Source organism: Centroberyx gerrardi, chromosome 4 (assembly GCF_048128805.1).
Source record: "Centroberyx gerrardi isolate f3 chromosome 4, fCenGer3.hap1.cur.20231027, whole genome shotgun sequence".
NCBI classification, from domain to species: domain Eukaryota; kingdom Metazoa; phylum Chordata; class Actinopteri; order Beryciformes; family Berycidae; genus Centroberyx; species Centroberyx gerrardi.
In genome coordinates, this window is record NC_136000.1 from 18,527,297 (window position 1) to 18,550,473 (window position 23,177).

The 23,177-nt window shown below is 42.9% G+C and overlaps 2 protein-coding genes across 2 annotated transcripts in view; one reads left to right on the top strand and one right to left on the bottom strand.

Annotated features, from left to right (window-relative positions):
• Positions 1 to 1,732: 1,732 nt before the first annotated feature.
• Positions 1,733 to 19,300, bottom strand: LOC139922312 (ELKS/Rab6-interacting/CAST family member 1-like). The gene is made up of 20 exons (XM_071912835.2): positions 19,172 to 19,300; positions 16,972 to 17,783; positions 16,647 to 16,835; positions 13,261 to 13,552; positions 12,845 to 12,972; positions 12,626 to 12,700; positions 12,359 to 12,514; positions 11,974 to 12,141; positions 11,497 to 11,664; positions 11,207 to 11,344; positions 10,930 to 11,070; positions 10,496 to 10,636; positions 10,098 to 10,291; positions 8,120 to 8,255; positions 7,844 to 7,975; positions 6,790 to 6,950; positions 6,384 to 6,531; positions 5,380 to 5,475; positions 3,868 to 4,053; positions 1,733 to 3,366 (listed from the first exon to the last, which is right to left on the bottom strand). Exons 2-20 carry the CDS (start codon positions 17,515 to 17,517, stop codon positions 3,229 to 3,231), a joined length of 3,333 nt encoding a protein of 1,110 aa, XP_071768936.1. The 5' UTR covers positions 17,518 to 17,783; positions 19,172 to 19,300; the 3' UTR covers positions 1,733 to 3,228.
• Positions 19,301 to 22,478: 3,178 nt separating this feature from the next.
• LOC139921961 (serine/threonine-protein kinase WNK1-like) overlaps positions 22,479 to 23,177 on the top strand; it is a 31,456-nt gene continuing 30,757 nt past the window's right edge. Inside the window, exon 1 of the mRNA XM_071912493.2 lies at positions 22,479 to 22,770. The gene's annotated coding sequence lies outside the window, so the exon portion shown is untranslated. The remainder of the gene's footprint in view (positions 22,771 to 23,177) is intronic.

The following is a 23,177-nucleotide window of genomic DNA, read 5'->3' on the forward strand; positions in this document are numbered from 1 at the left end:
CACTGAATCCCTACCAGCTCCTGACAAAAAGAGCAAAAAGGAATTTCCCTTTGGCGATCAATAAATATAATTCTAACAAATACAAATAATTATGAAATGGGCAGCCGTACCCCTTTAATTCATGTAAAATGTCAATTCCACATAACTCACATTCCAAGTGGAGGAAGTATGTACACTTGATAAACATTGGTTACGTGGAAATAAATCCTGTATGTAATTACAATGGCCTCCTCACAATTATCAACCCTTTATAACACTTGAAGTATCTTATACTATTTGACTCCTCTTAACAAAAGCCTAATACTCTGAAAACTGGACAGAACTTTAATATAAAGTATTTTCAGAAACTTAAAATCAATTTCATAACAGCTGCAAATGTGAAAACAGTCAGTGCTTGTTTTCAAACAGGTCTGAAGATTAAATCCACTATTTAAGCATTTGGGTTGAGTTGACATTGACAGTAGCTAACTTCACAGTGGTATCTCCTTAATCTCTTTCCATGTGGTTTGTATAAAAAAAAAGGCAGATACAAGGAAGCAAGGCTGATAAGATATATTTATTTACATACATACAAAATCCAAATTACTCACAAACATGTCTGTTTTGCTTTCTTTTTACACAGTTTGATTCTTATTAACACGAAAAGACAGAAGGCAGTACATTTCTTTTACAAATGCAAAAGAAAGTAAACAAAAATTATCACTATGAACTTGATAGAAGCCCCTTAATCAGCTCTGTGTTCCTGAATGAAGAGTTTTGAAAAAAAAAAAAAAGATGACAAGACATTAAGGCAAGGACAAGGATACACAGGCTAAAGTAAGGGAACTGAACACTTTGAAAATGCTTCCTTCTTTCTCAGAAGTGAGTGGTGAAAGATTAGGGATTAAAAGGGATGGAGAGGAGAAAGATGCCATCTGTACTCTAAGAGGGTCGACTGACAAGTGCAAAAGACGGCATCCAACTCAGGTCTTCCAGAGCCAGGTAAGTGGTGCATTCATAATGAAGAAGCCATGACACAAAATGTTGTTTTTCCTGATTAGTTCTAATACGCTTTCTAATCTCTTCATGACACTGTGTAATAATGTCCTTATGGGTTTGTTTTGGGGACATTCAATATCAGAGATGGCTAGCCCACTTTCCAAATCCTCTCCAATGGATTGAAAGTCACCCACACATAGCAAGTTGTTCTGTGTTAGAAAGCTTCATCTGTTTTCTTGGACGTATATGGTTGCACACAGTTGAATGAAATGCTCTGTAACATTATTATCCACTAACAACAGCAGGAGAGCCATGGTTGGAGACTTGTTTTTGTCCATCAGGCATGGTCTGCCTTTGACATCACCCCACTCCCCACACACACACCAACAAAACCCTTGACATAACAGGGAAAAACAAAACAAAACACTGGAATCTCAGGATAATACATTTACATCACCATATGGTGAAAATATATAAAAATGACTATTAGAAATAAATGCAAGAAAAGTACTCTCCCATCACACAGTCACGGTTTGAAAACATTTGTAGTTCACACATTATTTTGACACTTACAAAAGTTTGTTTTTTTTGACACTTTTCCTCCCTCAGTTTTTGCTGAGGACACTAACTTGACGGCCATTTTGTTCAGAGCAACTTGCTCCTCAAGATTCTGTGCAAACATTCAATGCATATCCATATGGTAAACATATTTTTATATATATATGTGTTATATATATATATATATATATATATATATATATATATATATATATATATATATATATATAGAACATGACTTTCCGCAAGTTATGGCAGTACTGTCACACACACATTTTGTCTTAAAGACAAAATTAGACACACACAAAAGACAACTGCACTGCTTTTAACTTTTCAGATTTTTTTAAAGAATGCACAACATCTTCCACTTAATTACCTTTATTCAGTCACTGCACGTGTTAATTATCGCGTTATTTACAAACTGATCTAAAAAGTCAAAATCTGCTGAAAAGTGACTTTCATTTCCTGTAAATGTAGATGCACTATCATAGCAATTAAAAACCTCAGCCCTGAAGATTTCAAAAAATACAATAAAGAGGTATCACTTGCATTTGTAAGTGATTTGAAAAATACAAGAAAGGGGCATCACTTGCATTTTTCAGTGATTCAGTCAACAACAAAATAATGTTTAGGTGGGCTTTAAGTAACATCTCTAGAAACTTTGGATGAGATTGAATGGTCAGTGGATCAGATCGAAAATTCTTACATCATGCCTTAGCACCAATAGTACAGAGGAATAAATATCCCTGCATTAGGTCCAGTACTGATCTCTGTGCATGCTCCAAGGCCACTAGAACGTTCTGAAAAGAAACAACATTGCATACCTCAAACAAGTGGACGTTGTGTGCAAAACCATCTAAAAATCAATGCTTCACCAAGAATAAAAGCTTTTATCTCTCTCTCTCTCTCATCCTAATTTGAGGACATACTGTGTAACTAAAAGCTTCCCTTTGATCTGTATCAAAGTTGAGGCCTGGATCCTCTTCTTATGCCTATAACCCAACCACAGAACACGCAGTAGAACTTACCTAGAACCTAATCCTAGCTAAAAGGACAGATCCACAACGCTAAACTGTGAGAGGAAATATTTGGAGAACATGCGCCATTTTTTGGTTAAAAGCAGTATTTCCCAAGTGTTCAGATGATCGGCCACCAATAGCTATATCTCTAGCCGGTCTCAAACTGCTAACACGTAAAGCCTGGCGATAAACAGCGATTGGGTACCAACCCACTACTTGGGGAACACTGGCAAAAAGATAAACAAAACAACAAGCATCTACATGGCTCCACGATTCACCCACTGAGCTCAGCGTCTCTCTGCTCTCCTCAGGATGCAGAGTTCTCAGTTCTCCTGGACAGAAAGTGCTTTCCTGCCTCACATGAGGAATCAACTAACCCATTTTAACTTGAGAAGAATCTAAGGTGTAGAAGAAGACTAACACAGAGCCTGGGTCAAGTGATCTGGCCATAAATACCTGCTGTGAATGAAGCAGTCTAGGCAAAGTAACATTATGCAGAGACACATGAGACAGGAAAGCACTTGATGGGGCATGAGAGGGAGAGGAGGAGGAAGAGCTCATGGGTGCGAGATGACGCCCCACCCTTCATGTGGAGGTTTGAAGAAGGGCATCTGGGCTCAGCTGAAGGTCGTCTGAAGATCATGGTTTGGCCAGTTGTGTCTGAGGTCAGAGGTCAGCACGACTCCTCCAGGGCGTTGACAACCTGCTCCAGGATATCGGGGCAGTAGTCGGCGATCTGCTGAAGCACAGAGTTTGCGTACTCCTGCAGCTCCCCGCTCTCCTTCTCACACACCTCCAGCTCCCGCTCCAACTGGGGGGGACAGCGCATTGGGTTAGTTTCCATCCAACTGACAAGCGAAACATGAACAAACTTTTGTGTTGTCCCAAACAATAAAATGCAAATTTAGGTGCGTTTCCATCAGCTGGTTTGAAGCGAATAAATAGGCTTCCTGAACATAGTATGTAGCTATGTCAGAAAACACATCCAGAAAAAATGGAAAGGGTCCTTGCCGTTATTTATTGGACAAATGTATTTCCATCACTGTTACAATTTCTTTGCAGACAGAAAAAAGTTTCCCCCTCAAGCAGGCGCAAAGACTTTACTGCAATATTGAGGAACTTTTGTCAAATTCGCCATTCCGTTCAGTCTTTCATATTCAATACATTTTAATTTGTATAAAAATACTTGGATGAAAACCCAGCTATTGTGACAGAGGGACTGCACTATGTGTCTGAGTCTGTGTTTGGGTAGTAGATAGAGATGAGAGATGAAAAAGTGAGTGAATAGTGCGATTGAAAGCTCCTCTAGTACCTGTTCAATACTCATCTTCTGAAGCTCCTCCTCCCAGTCTGGGGGGTCGCTTTGGTGATAGTGAGAGGGCGGCGTGAGCTGGCTGAGGATGCTGGGGTCACGGTCGTGGCAGAGGTCGGTCAGGTGGGCAATGTAGAGCTTGAGCTTACTGCGGTTCTGGGACAAGGCTAGAAGAGGGGGAATCATCTGCAGGGTGGGGCAAAAAAAGAGGAGAGAAGAGAGGATGGTTAGAAGCAGAGGGAGGGGTAAGGGATACATAAAGATAAATAAAGGAAAAGCGGAAGAAATAAAACCCCCATTAACTTTAGACTAAACATTGTTGACCTAGAGGTATAATGGAGGAATGGCTATGCTATAAACAGAAAAACAGTGAAAGAACCAAGCACCAGGCCTCACTTGCATGAAAACACAAACATCAAACTCAACAAAACAGAAACATTTGAGAGAAAAAAAAAAATCATCATCTGCATGCATGGACAGCCTCTGAACATATCACCAAACTCAGCATCATCATCTCACATCTTCATGTTTTGTTTCTGTTTATTTAGATGGAACTTGTACAGATATATTAGCATCTATTAATGTGTATAGATATAGTGCATTTATAGACTGTTATTTATACATGTAGAGCTCAACAATCAAGTTTCTGGTTAAGCAAGTGTTTCACCAGTGATTATGTCAGGTCATCCACTAAAGGTGTTATCCAATGCAACACCTGTTTGTGTGTGAGTGAATGTGCATGTGGGTCATATGGCAGGGCAAATGTCAGGAGCTAATCATCAGCGTCAGAGCGGTGGTGTGCAAAGCTAAGATGCTCTAGTGTGAGGCAATGAGACTGAGCCAGGATAAAAATCATCTCATCCTCTGAGCTTGTGCATGCACTCTGATCCCTATCCCATAAGCCACTAAAAAGCAATAAGTCTCAACAGTGCTAAAGCACAGGATGAGTGGTGAGATTTGCTCTCATAGAAAGGCTGAATTAATGGACAACACCAAAACAACCCCGACACCCACAATCAACATAAAAAAAAGGCATAACATGACACGGAGGAAAGAACGGCACAAGAGCAAAACAAACACAAATGAATGGAGGAGGGGAAGATGAGTAAACATGCCATGGAGCAGCGATGAAGAAAGGTTTGATTAGTCTGGCTTTTCATACGTGCTCACCCTTCTGAACAAAATGGCTGAGAGAGAGAGGGGGGGAGGGCAAAAAGTTGGCTATGCCCAAATACCCTCCTCATCATCCTATTAGGCACAGGGTAAGCCAATTGCAGCATTAGAAAGGAACATTTGGTTAGTGTGTATACAGACCAAAAAGAAAAAAGTTTATCTGTCAGAAAGAGAATGTAGTTCCTGTGAGTCAAAGCGGCTATTAGGCAAACAACCTGCTTAACAACACAGAAATGATCTATTAACCAATCAATTACAGGAGAAAATTACAGAAATTTTAGAGCTTATTACAGTGAAATGTAAAAATGGACCAAGCTAATCGGTGGCTAGGTAAGCTACCTGATCTGGAGAGGGTTTGTGATTGGTCTGGTCAGGAGCGGTCTTCAGATGGTCGTCCTCATAGTTGTCTGCCATCAACTTCATTCGGTTCTGAGTCTGTAAGTGAAAGAGGGAGAGAAACAACTTCTGTAAAATGGAGAAGAGAGAGAAGTGAGAGGAGAGAGAATCAGAGTGCGATGAAAGAGAAATCTGAAGATGAGATGGAAAACGTTCCTCCTATGAATGCGGTCACAACATGGTGCCTGGTAGCAGTGTCTGAAATGAGGTTTTTGGCTCACCTGCTCAGGACTGGTAAACAAACAAAATTACCTGCCAAGAATATTTTTTACTAGCCAAAATAATTAATATACATCTTCCAGAGAAATGTGTCACACTAGCCATTTCCAATGCTGTTTTGTGTATAGAATCAGGTGCTGTGTGAAACACTCAATAAAAAGACAACAGATTCAGTTTTAATTTAAGTTAGACGCTAGTACTAGTGTAGAGCCAGCATTACAGACAGCCAATCAGGAGCCTGTTTGATACAGAGCCATTGTTTTGCTTTGATTTGATTGGCTCACAGTCGGAGAGAGTGTACCGTGGTCAGCAGGGACAAAGTTTGAGAATAGGAAAAGACAAAAGACTGTATATAACTGAGGCTTTCAAATGGTATTGTCTTAAAGTGACCGTTGTGAACGAGTGAACACTTTTTACCGGTATTTGGCGCTTGACTGGTGGTAATTTTGGACCCTGCCTGGTGATTAAACAAACTATTTTGTTACTGAAAAGTCACTGTGATTGCCAGTGTGCATTTTTCCCAAATTCACCTCAAACTAGACACTGAACCCCTACTTGCTCCGTGCTGCCCCTGTGCTCTGCCCACTCTGGTGAACATTTGTGCAGGAGAGATGCATGCAGTGTAACATATGTACTCATGGTCAGGCTCTCTGAACTCTTGAAATGCCTGAATCCTGTGCCCCTTCCAAGGATAGAGTACAAGGAGAGGAGAAAGATGCCCCTCCCACCTGCTGCTTGAGTTGTTGCACCAGTCTGTCCTTCTCCCGCTTCAGCAGAGCCACCTCATCCTGGGTCTTCTTCTTCTTTGAGGAGGACAACTCTAGCAGGGCGATGTTAGCATCCTTCTCGCTGATGGCAGCCAACAGCGCCTCCTGCCTGTGAGGTGGGGACAAAACAAGATGGCATTTAACCACACAAGTAAATAGCTCAATTATCATTTATTATTCATTGCACACCATCATCCAGCCAACAGGAGATGGCCAGAATTGGATGACATTTTAGAACAGGCAGGTAGCAAATCAATAATCTAGAGTCTATTCCACCTTACTCTGTGTGTGTGTGTGTGTGTGTGTGTGTGTGTGTGTGTGTGTGTGTGTGTGTGTGTGTGTGTGCGTGTGTGTGTGTGTGTCTTACTTCATCTCCAGCACCTCCTCCAGGTGTTTCCTGCGCTCAGCTCGCAGGGTGGTGAGGTGTGCCTCTTTCTCACACAGAGACTGCTGGGTGGAGGCCAGCTTGGCCCTCATGGACTCCAACTCCTGCTTCACCTTCTCCATAGCCCCCAGCAGCTCCTCCATCTGGACACACAAACACACACACACACACAAACAATTGAAGCATGAACAGAGTAAAAATAGATGACCTAAATCCATCAGTGAAAGCATAATGCTTTTCTTCAAGTAAAGACATTTTTTGATGAGTTGCCAATATTAGCTGCTCTAATAAGAGGGGCAGTAGAATTCATGTAGGCTGTTGGGAAGGGACTGGGGGTCTGCCATGACACAGGTCAAAGCAAAATGTACCATTAAACTACAGCACTAAATTTTATTTACCTGCCATTTACTTTAAAGGGCACAAGAGTGCCGTTATTTTGCATCAATGTGTACTTTAATTGCAATTGATTGACCAAAAGAGTGAATAATTCATCACCAAATGATCGATTTTATTGGCTGCTTGATGTAAGTGCCGATAGATTAGCAAGCATAGTTATGTTTTGTAAGCAAACAGCAGGTAAACACAAGAACAGTTGACAAATAAGTGTTGCTGATCACTGATGGAGGTGACACACACTGGACTCATACCTTAGACCACGCAAAGTGGGCGTGGTTGGACTCATGCATTGGTTTGAGTGAGTGCTTCTGAGAGGCAGTGTGTAGCAGAGAGAAAACAAGAGAAAATGAGAAGCAAAGCTGAGAAAAACTGAGAAAGAGGAGAAAGCCAGAGGAAAGGAGGAAAGTGAAGAAAGGATGAGAAACAATACAACCGCAGCAAAAAGGTGAGGGAGGAAGACTCCATACGAAGGTGCTTGTTTTCTTCTATTTTTACTAAGAGTATATTTGTGTGTTTACATAATGCATGTGTGCAGTCCTGTGGGTTGACCAATATTTTGTGTGTGTGTGTGTGTGTGTGTGTGTGTGTGTGTGTGTGTGTGTGTGTGTGTGTAGGGGGTGGGCAGGAGGGTGTTGTGTACCTGTCTCTCCTGGAGCGACCTGGCCGCCTCCTCCTGTGCCAGCACCATCTCTCGCTCAGCAGTGATTTGAACGCTCTCTCTCAGCGCCTCCTCCAGCTCCTCTATGCGCTCCGACTTCAGACGCAGAGTGTCCTGCGATACAGGAGGGATGGGGATGGAAGGAGTCGAAGGATAGATGGTTAGAGATGCACCGAGCAAGGCAGTGCTGGAAAAACATCAAGTGACTCCCATCGTAGGGTCCATACAGTTCAAGAGACACACACGCACACGCCTCACCTTGACTTGTTGGGAGCTCTCGGACATGTTGTCCTCCCTCTTTCTGGCCTCCTCCATGAGTCGAGCGTTCCTGCTCTTCTCCACCTGCTCCTTGTGCTTCAGAGACGCCACCTTCTTCGTCTGGTCCTTCATCTGCCTACAAGGGCATCGTGGGATACAGGAGGACAGGGTTAGATGTGTACTCTTGTTGGAGACACACATCATAGGCTATGGTTCCACTTGACATGTCAATGCAACTTACGTTCTGCAAATAAATGTTGAAGTAAATACTGGAGATGCACCGTTCAGGTTTTCTGGGGATAGATTGATGATTGATCTGATAGATTGCAGATTTTTGAATAGTGTGGTCAGCCGATGGCAGATTGAAATTATGAACAGTTTTTCATTGCGGCAGCATAGGCTCTGCCTTCTCTCCAATGTAATAAACAGTTCTAATCTACAAACATAGGCTGTGAAAGTCAAAACAGCGTCAGAATTGAACTGTCAGTGCCAGAGGGACGACATGCCTACACTACTAACGTTCTGCTGACTGCCACAAATTGGTTCATACTTTATACGGCACACGTTTCCTGATCCAGCAGTTGAAACTTTTTTTTATTTTTTGATCGGGCAGTTGAAACAGTCATGATATCATCATGAATGTTTATTAGTTATGATCTGTGGCCGATCGATCAGTGCATCCCAAGTAAATACAGCCACAGACGGCAAATAACAGACATTTTCAGGTCAAATGTGGACATACAGAGATATGATCTCATAAAAGCTGACCTTTATAATCGGGTCAAATAAATAAATATATTATCACGTTGAAATGACAAGTGTAACCATAGCCTTAGAGACTTGCTTTAGCATGAGGTGACATGGGCCTGCTAAGAGTCCCACTTGACTAGGTGAAAGAGAGAGATCAATAAGGAGGCAAAAGAGGAAAATTGAGAGTGAACAGGGGTAAAAGGCAGAACAAAGAGTTGAAACATGTCATGACAAGGCAGAGGCTTGTAGCTCACCATAAGGTGGAGAGGTGGAAAATGTTTGTGGAAAAAAGGGAGAGAAATGTGGCAAGAGGGGCAGTATTCTGAAGAAACAGATAAAGATGCCAAGGCCAGGGGAGGGAAGAGAGAGAGGAAGAGCAGATACTAACCTGGAGGCCAAACTGGTGAGGCGAGAGATTTCCAGTGTAAAGATAAGAAGGCAGGAAAGAGAAAAACAGATTCAGACACCAGGAAGATGAGAAAATATGAAGAAGAGAAGAGAAGAGGAGAGACCTCATACAGATCAGCTCCAGGATTATGTGGCGTCTCTGTTGTCTCCGATGTCTCACAAGCTCACACAGGCCACCACACACAGTGGGTGGACAAAATAACCAAAACACCACTTGAAAATTGACTTTAACTTACTAGTCAAACTTATAATACACAGGTCAGTCATATTAAGCTGAATGCCAATTAGCAGTATGTGTCAGCTTTTAAATAGGTCTGACAATCACATTCACCACTTCTATTAGTTTTCAAACCAACATGGCCAAAGGGGCAAAATAGTCGGCATCCAAATTACAGGTGCATGGGTGATAAAAACTGCCAAATTATTATAAGGGCAACAGCCTCAAAAACGAAATGACAATATATGCCAAATATAGACAAACTGCATCAACAGTGGTGACAAGTCGAAGCTCACCAACAGGGATTGACTCATCGACAGACACATAACAGGATAGCTGCTAAACATCACAAAACCACAGCCTGAAAAATTACCACAGAACTGAATCAAAACCTCTGTGACACAGACACAACAAAAACTGTACATGATGAAAAGATGCTATTTCTGGTGATGCCTGGTGATGGGCATCATTCATATATTGTTAGGTGTTTCTGTTATTTTGTCCACCACCTGAACATCCAAACATAAACACATACAGACACATGCACACCCCCACACTCTCTTGCACACCAACACACACACACACACATGCGTGTACGCCCACCTCTCCAGCTCATTGATTTTCTTGTCCTTGTCGTTCTTCTCGTTCTCCATCTCTCGAAGGATCTCCAGCAGGCGGTCCACCTCAGCCTGGGCCTTCCCAGAATCCTCTTTGTGGCGGGCCACTTCCTGCTCCAGGTTGCTGATGCGCTCGGCCAGCTCAGTGTTGGCCTGAGCCTCGAGGGCTGCGTTCTGAGCCTGACGGGGGACAAGATACCAGTTAGCAAGCAGCTGGACTCACTACAGTGTCAGCAGGCAGGGATCAGTAAGGTAAAGTGAAATATAATAGGCAGACTAATTTTCAATCTATGACATAATCATCCAACGTGAACATTCAGTAGCATCATGTTGTGTGGAGCAAGCCACAGCAGTTGCCTGATTTTTAAATTTGTGGCATCTCACTCTCTTGAGCTGGTTCTCTACTTTGAGGCACTCCTCTTTCTTCTGCTCCAGGGCAATTTCCAGACTCTTCAGCTTGGAGTCCTTCTTCAGTCCTGAGGAGGCCAGGGACGACGCATGCTCCTTAAGGTCCAATAGAGAGGTCTGGACACGCACACACACACACACACACACACACACACACACACACACACACACACACACGTATATGTACAGATAAACTCGTTCCACGTTATCCAAACTGATAGAGCATGGGGCTGAAGATTGAAAATCTGTTAGATCCAATATAGGCATCCATGACTCATCACAAAGTGTGACTAAGGAAAAAAAAACACTGATGTCTATTTCTGACAGCAAGGTCTCGCTGTATTAATAGAATCACGGTAAAGAGTCTGTCTGTCTTTGTGTGACGCCGTGTTTCTGCATCCGTTTCTCACCTCCCTGTCTGACAGGTCTCCCTGCAGTGTGCTCAGTCTCTCCTTCAGCTCTTTCAGTTCTTTCTTGCTACAGTCAATCTCCTCCGTCTTCTCCCGGTCGTCTCTGTCTCGCTGCTCCTTTAGACGCTCAATGATGCGCTCCTGGGAGGAGGCAGAGGAAACGATGACACACGCTGCCCTCGCAAATATAACCAATCAATCACCCACACATGCATCCTCACAAATGAACACACAGACACATACAAACTCAAATTTGTGTGCAGACATACACACACACCTTCTCTGCGAGGGACTCCTCCAATGTGGTTAGAGCAGTGTCAGTATTGGAAGTGTCTGCCTGCAGAGACTTGACTCTCTCCTTCAGGCTGCTCATCTGCTTCTCCTTGTCCCGCAGCTGCTCCTGCAGGTTCTCAATCTGAAGAGAGAACACAAGCGAACCCACTGTCAGGCAGAATGGACGCCAAACACAGGAGACTGCATCGTTTGTTGATGGATGCATCGTTGTAGTCATTTCATACATTCACAAGATTTTTTAAAAGACTCCTAGTCCAAATGTATTGGCCTCACCTTCTTCTGTAGCACATTGACTTTGCGCTCCTTAACCTCCAGCATGTCCTTGAGGTCATGGATCTCCCCATTAAGTGTTCCCTTCTCCTCCGACATTTCCTGTATCTGCTTGCTCTTCTTATTCAGAGTTGTCTCCTTCTCCTCCAGGCGCAGGCGAAGGGCATCCACCTGGCCAGGAAAGGTCAGAGAGGAGCAGTTGAGAACAGCCACAGGCTACGACAACTGTTCTGCTCACTAATTTAAAACCAAGGTGGTGAACTGTCCCTCAACAATACCATTTAAGTGACCTTAAACAAGGCACTGAACCCGTAACTGCTCCAGTGCAGCTGCACAGAGGCCGACAGTACAATACTGTGGCAGCACTGGGCAGCTCTTAGGTGCAAGTGTGTAAAAGCCCTCCTTCCCTCTCCGACTGCTTTACATCATATTGTTCCTAAGTCCTCCGGGTGAGAGTGCGTGAACGTGTATATGCTGTACCTCTGTCTGTAAAATGGCAGCTCGCTGCTCCTTGGCAGTGAGGGATTCTTTGAGGACTTCGATGTGTTGCTTGCTGTCTGAGAACTGGTTTGTGAGCGTCTCCAGCTTGGTCTGCAGACCAAGCATCTCAGTGTCCTTCCTGGAGAGGTCCTGCTTCACCTGCTCCATCTGAAAAAGAAGAGACGGAGGAGGAAGGAGGGATGAAGATGAAACTCAAGAAAGACAAGACTGTATTTTTAGGCCAACAGAAACGCTAGAGAACTGGTTATTTTTTGAGAGCTCAAATTTCACTATCCGAATTTAAGATTCCAAGTATGATCCAGCCCAGAATTACAGCAGTTCGGTCAAACAAGTGCTGGGCAACTCAATTCATGTTGTCCCTGACCTTGTTCTTCATGAACTTGGTGTGGCTGCGGTAGACCTCCATCTGCTTCATCTCCTCTTGACGCTCCTCACAGCTCAGAAGTCCGTTGGATTTCATCATCAGCAGCTCCTCCTCCATGTCCCTCAGACCCCGTTCCATTGAATTGATTTTAGCATCCTGAGGTTGATGAAGAGAGGTGTTAACACACATCGCATGCACACATGCATGAACACACCGCTCGCATACTCTCACACCCACACACAATATTTTTCTACACAAAATCCTCACCTTCATGTCGATGACAGTCTGTAGAGCCTTGGTTTTGGTGGACTCGGGGGTTCCCTCGTACCGGCGGTGCAGCTCCTGTTAGACGGGATGAAGAACAAACATGGCAGGTATGAGACAACGTTGGTGCAGTTTCAGGGAAGACAATAAAAGGGGGGAACCATAATAACTGGTCAACTATAACATCTCGTTTATCTCTCCCATGGTTTCTCTGGACGGTACCTCTCTTAGTGCACCGATCTCTCTGTCTCTCTGTTCCAATAAACTCTCAAGGTGATGCCTGTGCATCTCTGCATCAGCCAGTCTCCTGGTCCGCTCCTGGTCCTCCTCTGACGCCTTGGCAGATGGTCCTGGAAAGCAACCATTACAACAATTTTGTTACCATAAAAACACTATTGCAAGGGCAACAAGGTTGCCGAGTTGCTAGAAAGACAGTCCTGTCACAGGTTCAATGCCCACAACAGTCGATCTGTCCATCTATAGCTATGTGTCCTATCAGAGTGTGCTGAAGCAAGACACTGAACCCCTTCCTGCTCGCTCATTGTGAGTCACTCTGGATAAGATAGTTGGCTAAATGTCTAAAAACCATGTCTACTGGTTGAGTGCATCTGTATGACTATTTTCAGCAGGACACCCACCTTTGCTCTGCAGCATCTCCAGCAGTTTCTTGATGGACTCGTCTCTGGCTCCCAAGGTCTGCTTCTGCGTGTCGATCCTCAGCTCCATCTCCTCCAGGGTCTTCCTCAGGAGGAAGAGCTCTTTGGCCTGCCTCTCGTGCTCGCCCTGCAGCCGCCGGTAGTTCTCTTCTGTGGGTTCAGAGGTCAGGGCCAGGTCACGACCCTGGCTGGAAGGGTCCTGCTGGAGCAGCTGGTTCAGGTCCCTCTGGATCCTCAGCTCATCCTGAAGGGCCTGCACAGTCATCTGGAGGTGCTAGGGACAGGGAAAAAAGAAGCATGTGCATTGCACTGACCATAAACTTCATCTATTCATTTGTCTGTTTGCTAACTTTTGTTGCCAAAGGATATATATAGGGGAAGGTGGAGTGATGGGAATGTATTCATCAACCCCAGTAAAATCATAGGCAAATCAACCATCCCTCTTCATGGGAATGGCTCCTGGCAGAATATTGTGTTACAGCTGCTAAAGTCAGCCGGTGATCATGACCGAAAATTTAGTGATGCCGTGAAAGGTGCACTCGTCGTGGCCGGGCCTTGTGGACGGTCTTACATTTCGTGCCCGGAGAAATACAAGTGGTGAAACACAATCAGCCCAGTATAGTATTGCATTGTTTGTGGCATTTGAAGCCACGGGCACTCTGCAGAGCTGCTGTGAGACAGAAACACAATGCTGTATTACACTCTCTGGTCTGAACCAGCTGTGAGCCTTTTCAGACAACAGAACAAAGAGAGAAGTCAGTGTCTGCCTCCGTTTCTTGCTATCCTCCTCCTCCAGCCCCCTTCCTTCCCTTCCTTCCTCATTCTCTCCTCTCTTTCTCCGGTTTCGCACACTATCCACCTACTTTGCTCGTTCGCCCTATCTCTTCCCTCCAATACTCTCACCTCTCCTCTCACTAACCCTCCCTTTCCATCACCCCCTCCACCCTGTGACTAAGGCTGACTCACTGCTGTGACTGCACCGATCACCCCCCCCCCCCCCCAACATATACACATACACACACACCTTCTCCTTCCCTCCCCCCTATGTTCTCGCTCTCTGCCTGAGGAGAGACAACAGTCAGGCGTTTCAGAGCAAGGAGAGCATAGAGAGAGATGCGATGCACTAACTATACTGATCCAAACAGATAAGCTTGCGGTAAGTCACAACACATAACACACTGCGCACACAGAACCAATGTCCTGGTACAGATACATCCACAGACTGGACAAACTATAAAAAAAGCCAAACATAAACAGACAGAGGTACAAATGTTCTCCATCTTTAATTCTCCCTCTCTTTTCCTTATAATCTCATGTCTGCTTCACTCACATCCACTATCATATTACTTGATGAAACATCATTAGCATTTCACAGCATGACATGATGAATGGGATATTTTAGCAGTGTGGCAAGGAACGTTTAGTAAGCAACAACTGATGGTAATTAGCCGAGTGTCTGTCCTGTTTTACTGGGAAAAGGAAGATGACAGCCATTTCACAGCGAGGCGCATTTAGAGGCTAGGTAATAGCAGTCACTTATCACAGAGGATGAAGGGGATAAACGTCTTATAGTAGGGATTTTGAGAATGATGTGGCCAGCGCACATATCAGTATAGCAAGCACAGAGTCATACATCAAAATGACGACATGACAGAATACATAGAAAGAGACCCAGAAGCATGCATGTAAACATACAAGCGCAGACGTATACACAGTCAACTGGATCCTCGCTCCATGAGGGCATTCAGTTTAACAGAAGAGGTAATTAGCCAGATGCCTATGTGTGTTTGTGTGTGTGTCCGTGCTTGCACTTGCATGTGTGCATGCGTGGGCGGAGGAGGCCAACATATGAAAGCAGACATCTTTAAATTACAGCCCCCACTGATTAGCCTTGCGCTAGTGGAGCATTACTGGGAATTAGTCCACAGTGTGATTGTGTGACTCAGCAGGAGTGAAAACAGCAAATTATACAGATCTGCCCATCCACTCCACTATAGTCATTAATGGATTAGACCTCTGGCAGGATGCAAACAGAAAACACTTAAGATTCACAGCGAAGGACACATTATTTTTCTTCAATAATCAAACTAAATTTGCACTATTTCCACAACATATTGTGGATTTAAAAATAGAACTTTTATTCTCAATTATTCTTATTAAATACATTTAAATGTTAAACCTGGAGAGGTAGGCATGTTCTTGCATGTGCATACATGCACATATACACACACATACACATACAGTGCCTAACAGGGAATTAGGCTCAACGCAAATCCAGCATCTCTACACTAAGGATCTGGAGGCCAGGGAGAGAGAATCATGGAAAGCAGAAAAAGGGAAGAGAACGGAGGGGGATTGATAGGGTGAGAGTATGGGAGAGGCAGAAGCAGAACTAGGGAATGGAGGTGAGAGTGTGAAAGACTGAAGCCGAGCATTTTCATACCCGTTTAAAGCAGCTGGTATGAAAGAAGAACTTGGTAAAATCTTATAAGTGAATGAGACGGCACACTCACACCTCCATCTCTTATATTCCATAAGCCAGACTCTTCTTTCCATCTAAACCTAGGCTGTTCTCATTAGCTTGATGTTAAATACTCATCCCAGAAGAAAAATAAGAAAAGTGTTTTTGGAAGCGAGTTTTCAGTTTTGGTATAAATTTCCTTTAAAGAGGAATGTATGACATTTAATACAAATGCCCATCAATCTGATTAATCATTTAACTCCAATATGCTGCATTACATGCCACCAACACATACAATGAACCAAAGAGATAAAACAAGGCTAAATGTTCTTTCAGGCACATAAACTAAAATCCTTCCTTTTTAAATGAAAAGTGCTGTCACTACATCACTGATCCCCCTGACAACCTTCTGGAGTTGGTTTCTTATTCTCTGAAGTGGTTATCGTGCTACACACATACCCAGCTTTTAGATTTGCACCCTATCCACATTTTTATCCTGTTCGCTACATCCAGCAATTTCTAAAACATATAGAGATGCTAATGCAGCCATTAAACTTACACCCTCTTTGATCTATTAAGCGTGAGCATATAGCTGCATATAAGAGGATTAACTAGATGTTCCTAAAGCTGCCTCTAACCTATGCAGAGAGAGGAAGAGAAATACACTTGTACTTACATTTTTTTTGAACTCGCATTTTCAATCCAAATATGTTTGATCCTTGCTGATAGATGATAGTTATCAAAATTGAATAAAATGTGTGTAAAAGATCAGAAACAGGAATTTTGAGGAGTTCAGAGACAATTATTTACTCAGCCAATCATTAAACAACAGTTTGCCATACTAAATATGTCTACTAAGCACTATGACGGCCTAAACTTTGAAAAATGTGAATTAGGCAACACTCACCTGTGTTTCATCTTGAATCACACGATACTGCTCCTTCCACACAGTGATCTTAGAAACCTCGTCTTTCCGAAGAGCTCGCTCCTTTTTCAGCTCGGGGCTCCAGAAGGTCTTGATGGAATTCATGGAGGAGCTGAGCTTGCTCTCCTTCACCTCCACTTCTCGCCTCAACAACTCATTCTCACGCAGAACCTGAGAGAGCAGGATAAGGAAAGCGGCACACAAACACATGCTGTCTGTCAAACCCAACATGTCAACCTCTTCACCAAAAATGCCACATCCATGAAAAGCAAACCTGTGAACTGGCAGTAAATGCTGAGCAAAATACCTCTTTGAGCTGAGCCTGCAGGTCCAGTATGGTGTTGTCCCTGGCCTGCCTCAGAGAGTGGGGCACAGTGGAGGCCATGTGGTGGTCCCCAAAAGCCAGAGCGTCGCCTGCCATCATGCCCCCGGGCAGCACAGCGTTGGCAGGCACTGAGGTGGCAATGTTGGGCGTGCTGGCTGCCACGACGCCGCTGTTGCTGCCCCTTGACCCATATGTCACCCTCTGTCTCCCCATGGTCGTCACCGTCCCGCCACTTTTGGGAATGTGGTCAGTTGCCATGGCAACCTCGTTGTCGCTCAGGTACATTGGTCCCGAGGTGGCATACGCCGCGTTGAGAGACTGGATGTTCTCCATAGAAAGGGTCTTGCCCCCCGGTCCTCCGGGGCCGCCTCCACTGCCTCCGGTGCTGTTGGTGCGGCGGTGTCCCATCCGAGGAGAGCGGGGCAGGCGAGGGGAGCGGCCAGATCCCTGATTACTGCTACCACCTGCATCTCTCCCTCCACTGTGGTTGGCATCCCCTCTGCCAACAGAGCGGGCGCTCCCGTACATCTTCTGCTAAATAGAAGAATGGAGCCGACAGCAAAACTGAAGATTTCAAGCGTTTGAATATATTCTCGCTGATTTAGTGGTTGTGACTATCACCAGTTCGGTGAATATGTGATGGCAATCCTGTTTCAATTGGAGTCAGCGAGCACAACGTTCATGATAAATTAGAGTTCTCTCGCTCTCCACATTCAGTGACAGGCAGGAATGACGGACCTTCCTCTTTAAAACTAGAGCCGCCACATCCAGTCTTCCAAACATATGACACCAATCTGCAAAGAAAACACAAAGTTCCATAAGAAATGCAGTCTGCATGCTTAGTGGTAGCACAGATAAAGTGCCTCTTATCCGTGGATAAGACAACTGCAGGTGAAATTGAAAGCCTACTGAATCAGGATGAATGCCTGGACAAACCAGGCAGTGGTTTGCAACAGGGGGTCTGGTCTGAAGGGGTTCCAGGTGATCCCCAGCAAAATGAGGAATAGTTCAATTTCATTTTTAGTGCACTGCTTAGAAGTTAACAGGAGAGAATGTATAAGGATGGCTATTCTGTTCATAGGTTTCACTGTCCTCAACGTTACCTTCCCACAGTGTGGACAGTTATGTAACTGTGTATAAAGTCACATCTAACAACAGAAATGTTCTAAGATGGGGTTCCTTAGTACAAATTCTCAGCAAGTGGGATCCGTGGTCTAAAGCCTATATATTTGGGGTCACTGACGTGGAAATGTTTGGGAACCCCTTTAATGAATAAGCCTTAACTAAGGCTTAAGTTAATACAAGAATCTGTTGACAATATATAGCCATTTCAGTCTCACCGGACAGTCTTTTACCCTTAAGTTTTCTAATTAATGTTACATGCGTAGACTTCAAGCAGTCCTGAAAAGCTTTCGTGTATGAGAAAATCTGTGACCGCTCTCTGATTTTGTGCTCAGTTTTATTTTTGCAACTAAATTTCCACCACAGGCATTTAACGCTAGCTGGCAGTCTGCGTGGCCTTGCTAGCAGCTAACATACCAGCTAACAGTAGGCTGACATTTCTACCGTTACATGTTAACGTTACAAATGTGGTAGTTTGGATTAAGACCTGTAATTTGGTTCTTATATAACGAATATGTCCTCAATTATGAATCTTTGAAGCATTTTTCCAAGGTTGCTGACGCTATGGATTAAAACTAGCAAGGGAAGGAAAATGGGATTGTCCATGGTGGACACTGCAAAGAAAAAATCTCCTCCCTGCTTGTAAAATTGAATATGCATAAAGATAATCGTCTGTCAAAATAGCTAGATGTCTGATGTGATCAGTGCGGTCGCGACTAAATCTATCTTGTTAATCCAACGTTAGAGCCTTTTTTGCACAATCTTAACGTTAACATACAGGCTTTGCTTTGGAGACACCCAAACCATATCCATTTTTCCTCCTCCTCCATTGAAGGGCTGCTCATTTAAGCTACGCTTTTATTCATTCAAATGCTCGCCTATCTAGCTGTACATCTTGTAATTATCAAGGAAAGTGGCAAAATATCAAAAGCACAGACGTGTAACGTTAGCTCGTTTAACATATGGTGGCTAGTCCATCCAATTTATGTGGTCAAGCAGAACCTCTATTTTTTTCTCGCTAACACAATAGCCAGTGATGAAATCTCTCCAAACAAACTACCTTCTCGTTGTCCGGTGGAGGTCAAACTGCCGTCAATATTGAATCCTTTGTCGAATGGAAATCGGGTGCAAAACCGGTCATTTTCTTTTAATTCCTCGATAGATGTCTATCTAATTTTCCCATCTTTTGCCAGCAATACCAGCGGCTCTAGAGAGCCAGGGCGCTTCAGTGACGTCAAGCCTGCTATGCGCGTTCACGGCAGTCTTCGCCACGCTTGAATTTCAGGCGCGCGGTCACGACCATATGAGGGTAAATGCAGACAGTCAGCAACGGTGATCAGTCCTATCAACATTTAATAGTAAAATAGATATAATGGAAAAAAGTAAAGTTTTGGTCAGACATGGGTATTTAAAAAAAATGCAGTGAGCTAACAGCAAAAGCTATGTACGTTTAGCACTTAATTTTAGAATATGTCCCTCTAATATCAACAAGAAATTAATAAGAACATTTTCTGGAGGCAATTGCTTTTGTTGTAGAAGTGAACATGTATGAGTGCTTATCCAATGGCAGGTTATGCAAAAAAAAAAAAAAAAAAAACTTTACGCACAACATGTTTAGTCAAGGGAGGCCAACAGAGGGTAGTGTTTACTTGGAGGAAAACTGCATCCTTGAAATGGTTGCTAAAAAAGTCAGTAAAAACAGGGTGATTTTTTTCTTCTTCTTTGGAACCAAGAAACAAGATAAAATCTTAAGTAATAAGCATTTATAGCTTAGTCACCTTTATCAGAGTTCATCACATGTATTACTGTGAGATGCCTTCATTTTATGGTGTGCAGGAAGACTTGTAACCTACCACATTTAGCGTTATTATCATCATCAAGACTGGGGTCACTTTTATCAGTCAGTCACATTTTTTAGAATAAGATAGACTACCTTTATTTTATGGTGTGCAGAGGGAAGCATCTGTTCTAGTGAGTAGCCTACATTTAGTCTCAGGTTTGTGGTAAGGTCCTAAGTAACTGAAAAGGATGAAAGGAGACTTTAGATTAAACCTATTGCAGATTAAAATCACTGAATGAGCATTACAATAGTCTACTTCAGGCTCCACATCATACATCTCGGTAAATCTAAAATGATTCCAAAAGGTGGGTTGAAAAGATAGTCATCTAAATAGGCTATTGATTCTTAATGATCATCAATTTTCAAAGCCAAACCCAGTATTTAAAACAAACTAAAAGTGGTTGTGAAAAACTCACTTTCTTGGTTGCCTGGATAAAAATGCTTGTAGCCTATTGTTTCAATATTTCTTTGATGTGCAGTTTATTTAGATTTGTTTTATTTTTAAGCTGAAGCTATGAAAAGCTTCCCGTGTTCATGAAACCTGTGTTGTTGCCATAAATTAGGAGTCCTGATAAGTTCCTGTGTGCCTCTACAACAACTCATATGGACCTTGTGTCTGCAACCATTCAGAACATATAAAAAATGTTGCTAAAGATGATATTACTATTCAAATACAGACACATAATTGGTCAATAAGATAACAATAAGATAACTGGTCCATCATTTTTTTGCATGAACTCAGCATTTTGATGTATTTTTTTTACCCATCTTTAGCCGCTGTATCCCCTAATAGATGCAGTCACAGAATTGGTTAAAGAATTGATGTCTCTGTATTGAAATTTTACCAGCTGCCATTTTGTAGTTAACAGATATCAGTGGTGTGGACAGACTCTGAACGAGGCAGAGGCAAAATTCTCTAAAAGGGCAACTGGTGGCTGAAGTGCCCACCATGTGAATGCAACGCCTTGGGAGAATTTCGCTTTCAAAGGAGCAAATGCAATATACTAGCATTTCTGACCTCGCACTGAGATTAATATGTAATCCAATCTAAAAATTACAGGAATCAAATTATATGTAATATGAAATTGAACAACTTTGAAATATCAAACAGGACCCTACTAAAGTAGTTTCTTTGTTTAGCAAGATAGTTTCTATTTCTATCTTTCAGAAACTAAGAAAAAATGCTTCAATACAAGAAAAGAAAGCACTCGACCAGTATTAGTATTTCTAGATTATGTCACTCAATTTAAACAAAATAACTGGTGTTGATATTCATAATTGAAATTTCCAAAGAGTCAATACTCAATTCTTTTTGGGGTTCAGACGCCCTTAAGATTTCCAGGTAAAACTGCAATAGGCTTCTGAAAATGAAGAGACATTTTGAGAATCACTTTATTGATAGTTTGGCATGATATTTAAGAAAATATGGCCCATATTCAAACCAAAAGTAATCATAGAGTTCATGGTGTAAAAAAAATCAGATGAGTGAACTAGTAGACCTGGGTTTAAAATTGTGTTTCCATGCCATAATAGTTGTTTCTCAATGCAGTTTGGCATCTCATTTAGGCAGTTTTCCATCCAAAGGAGCTACATTTTTTCTGCAGATTGGATAAGAGAAGGAGGTGTCAGGAGGCAAGGCCATTTCATGTGACCTCAAATGCTCACTGCTGATCAATGTAAGATGTTGAGAGGGAAGGCATGTGTGCCAGGTTTGATTAGCATACATATGGTGGAACTATGAATGCTCTTCAGAATGGTTATGAGGCCCATTTTAGCTCTTAGCTCCTCAGGTGATCAGTGTTAGCAATGTCCGTTGAGAAACTCTGTCATGGTGTTTCAATCTGAAAAGTGTTGTTATAAAGTAATGCTAGATGTAACCTTCACACATCTATAGGGGGGAGTAAAGCACCATTGAAAGGTACAGTTATTTTGAATGGGACACTTTAAAGGCAAGTTCACCCAAACTGCAAAAACATGAATATGACCAATGCCCTATAAATCTCTAATTTGGTCAGTTAATTGTCACAAACCAAAAAGCAGCCTATCTCAGCTAGGTTATCTCAAACAAAGTTAGCATTAAACGTAATGGTAAGTTTTAATGGTGATTATTTTGTTAGTGATTCCCATAATTGAAATGATATTGTTATTGTTGCATGATATTATAAGTTCAAAGAGTAGAAAGAAAAATGGAAAAGGCCAGGGATAAGTTATAATGCATGGTTCTACTACTGAAATTCAGAATTCAAAGCCCTTAGGTCAAGTCCTTGCTTGATACCCGACCAGGTTTTGCTTTTTAACAAATGTGATTGTGGTGTTGAGTAAGATGAGTAAGATGTATAATTATGGAAATGAGTAGGATAATAATATGGTGACAGGACTGGGAGTGATGGCGATAACTTCTGTTAATAGCGCGTGATCAAAGGAATACATTTATGTGTGTGTGTGTGTGTGTGTGTGTGTGTGTGTGTGTGTGTGTGTGTGTGTGTGTGTGTGAGAGAGAGAGAGAGAGAGAGAGAGAGTGTGTGTGTGTGTGTGTGATGAGGTCATCCTTCACCGGCGCAGGCGCTTTACCAGCTCAGAAAACGCATTTCGTTCTTCGTATTTAGAATGTGAATCAAGTGCCGTTTGCTTTGAATACGGACTCTATATGCCCGCAAGTCATAACCTTGATAGGTTAGTTAGGTAGCTGCCTAACGCTAAAATATTTTGTACAGTAACGTTAATCCTTGTTTTATTTTTACGAAAACGGATTTACTCTGCGCGGACTGTCTCAACACTGATAACTGTCATTTGGGTTGCTTAGTGGGTACGATATTGAGGTAAGTCGCAATCCGCCACCCGGCGCGGCAGTGTGTAACGCTAGGTAGGCCTAGCTAACGCTAGCTAACTGATAGCTAACCAGACGCACCGACGAACAACAGCTATCAGATAGAAAAATACTATGTATCCTCGCTAGGCTACGTGTAGACTCGTCGTCAGCTGACTGGCGAAAAACTAACGTTGGTAACTGCGAGTGCGAGGTAACAAATGTAACGTCAGTTATATTAACACCAGCAAGCAAGCCTTCCGGAATAGGACAAGTCTCCCAGGGTATTCAGCAGATAAATTCAAAGGGGGGCGGCCGGGAGGAGGGTCTAGCTTTTTAGGCCATCTTGGCTGGCAAAAGGAAGACCCGCCTAGCTAACGTTAGCTAGCTAGGTGGCGAGCTATATCATTAGCAGTTGCG

Excerpts from the sequence above, each read along its gene's own strand:
- LOC139922312 (XM_071912835.2), bottom strand. The coding sequence starts at position 17,517 with ATGTACGGGAGCGCCCGCTCTGTTGGCAGAGGGGATGCCAACCACAGT. Across the intron at positions 11,071-11,206 it reads AGGAGTCCCTCGCAGAGAAG|GAGCGCATCATTGAGCGTCT; the intron begins GTGTGTGTGTAT and ends GCCTCCTCCCAG. Across the intron at positions 3,367-3,867 it reads AGAAGATGAGTATTGAACAG|TTGGAGCGGGAGCTGGAGGT; the intron begins GTACTAGAGGAG and ends TGTCCCCCCCAG.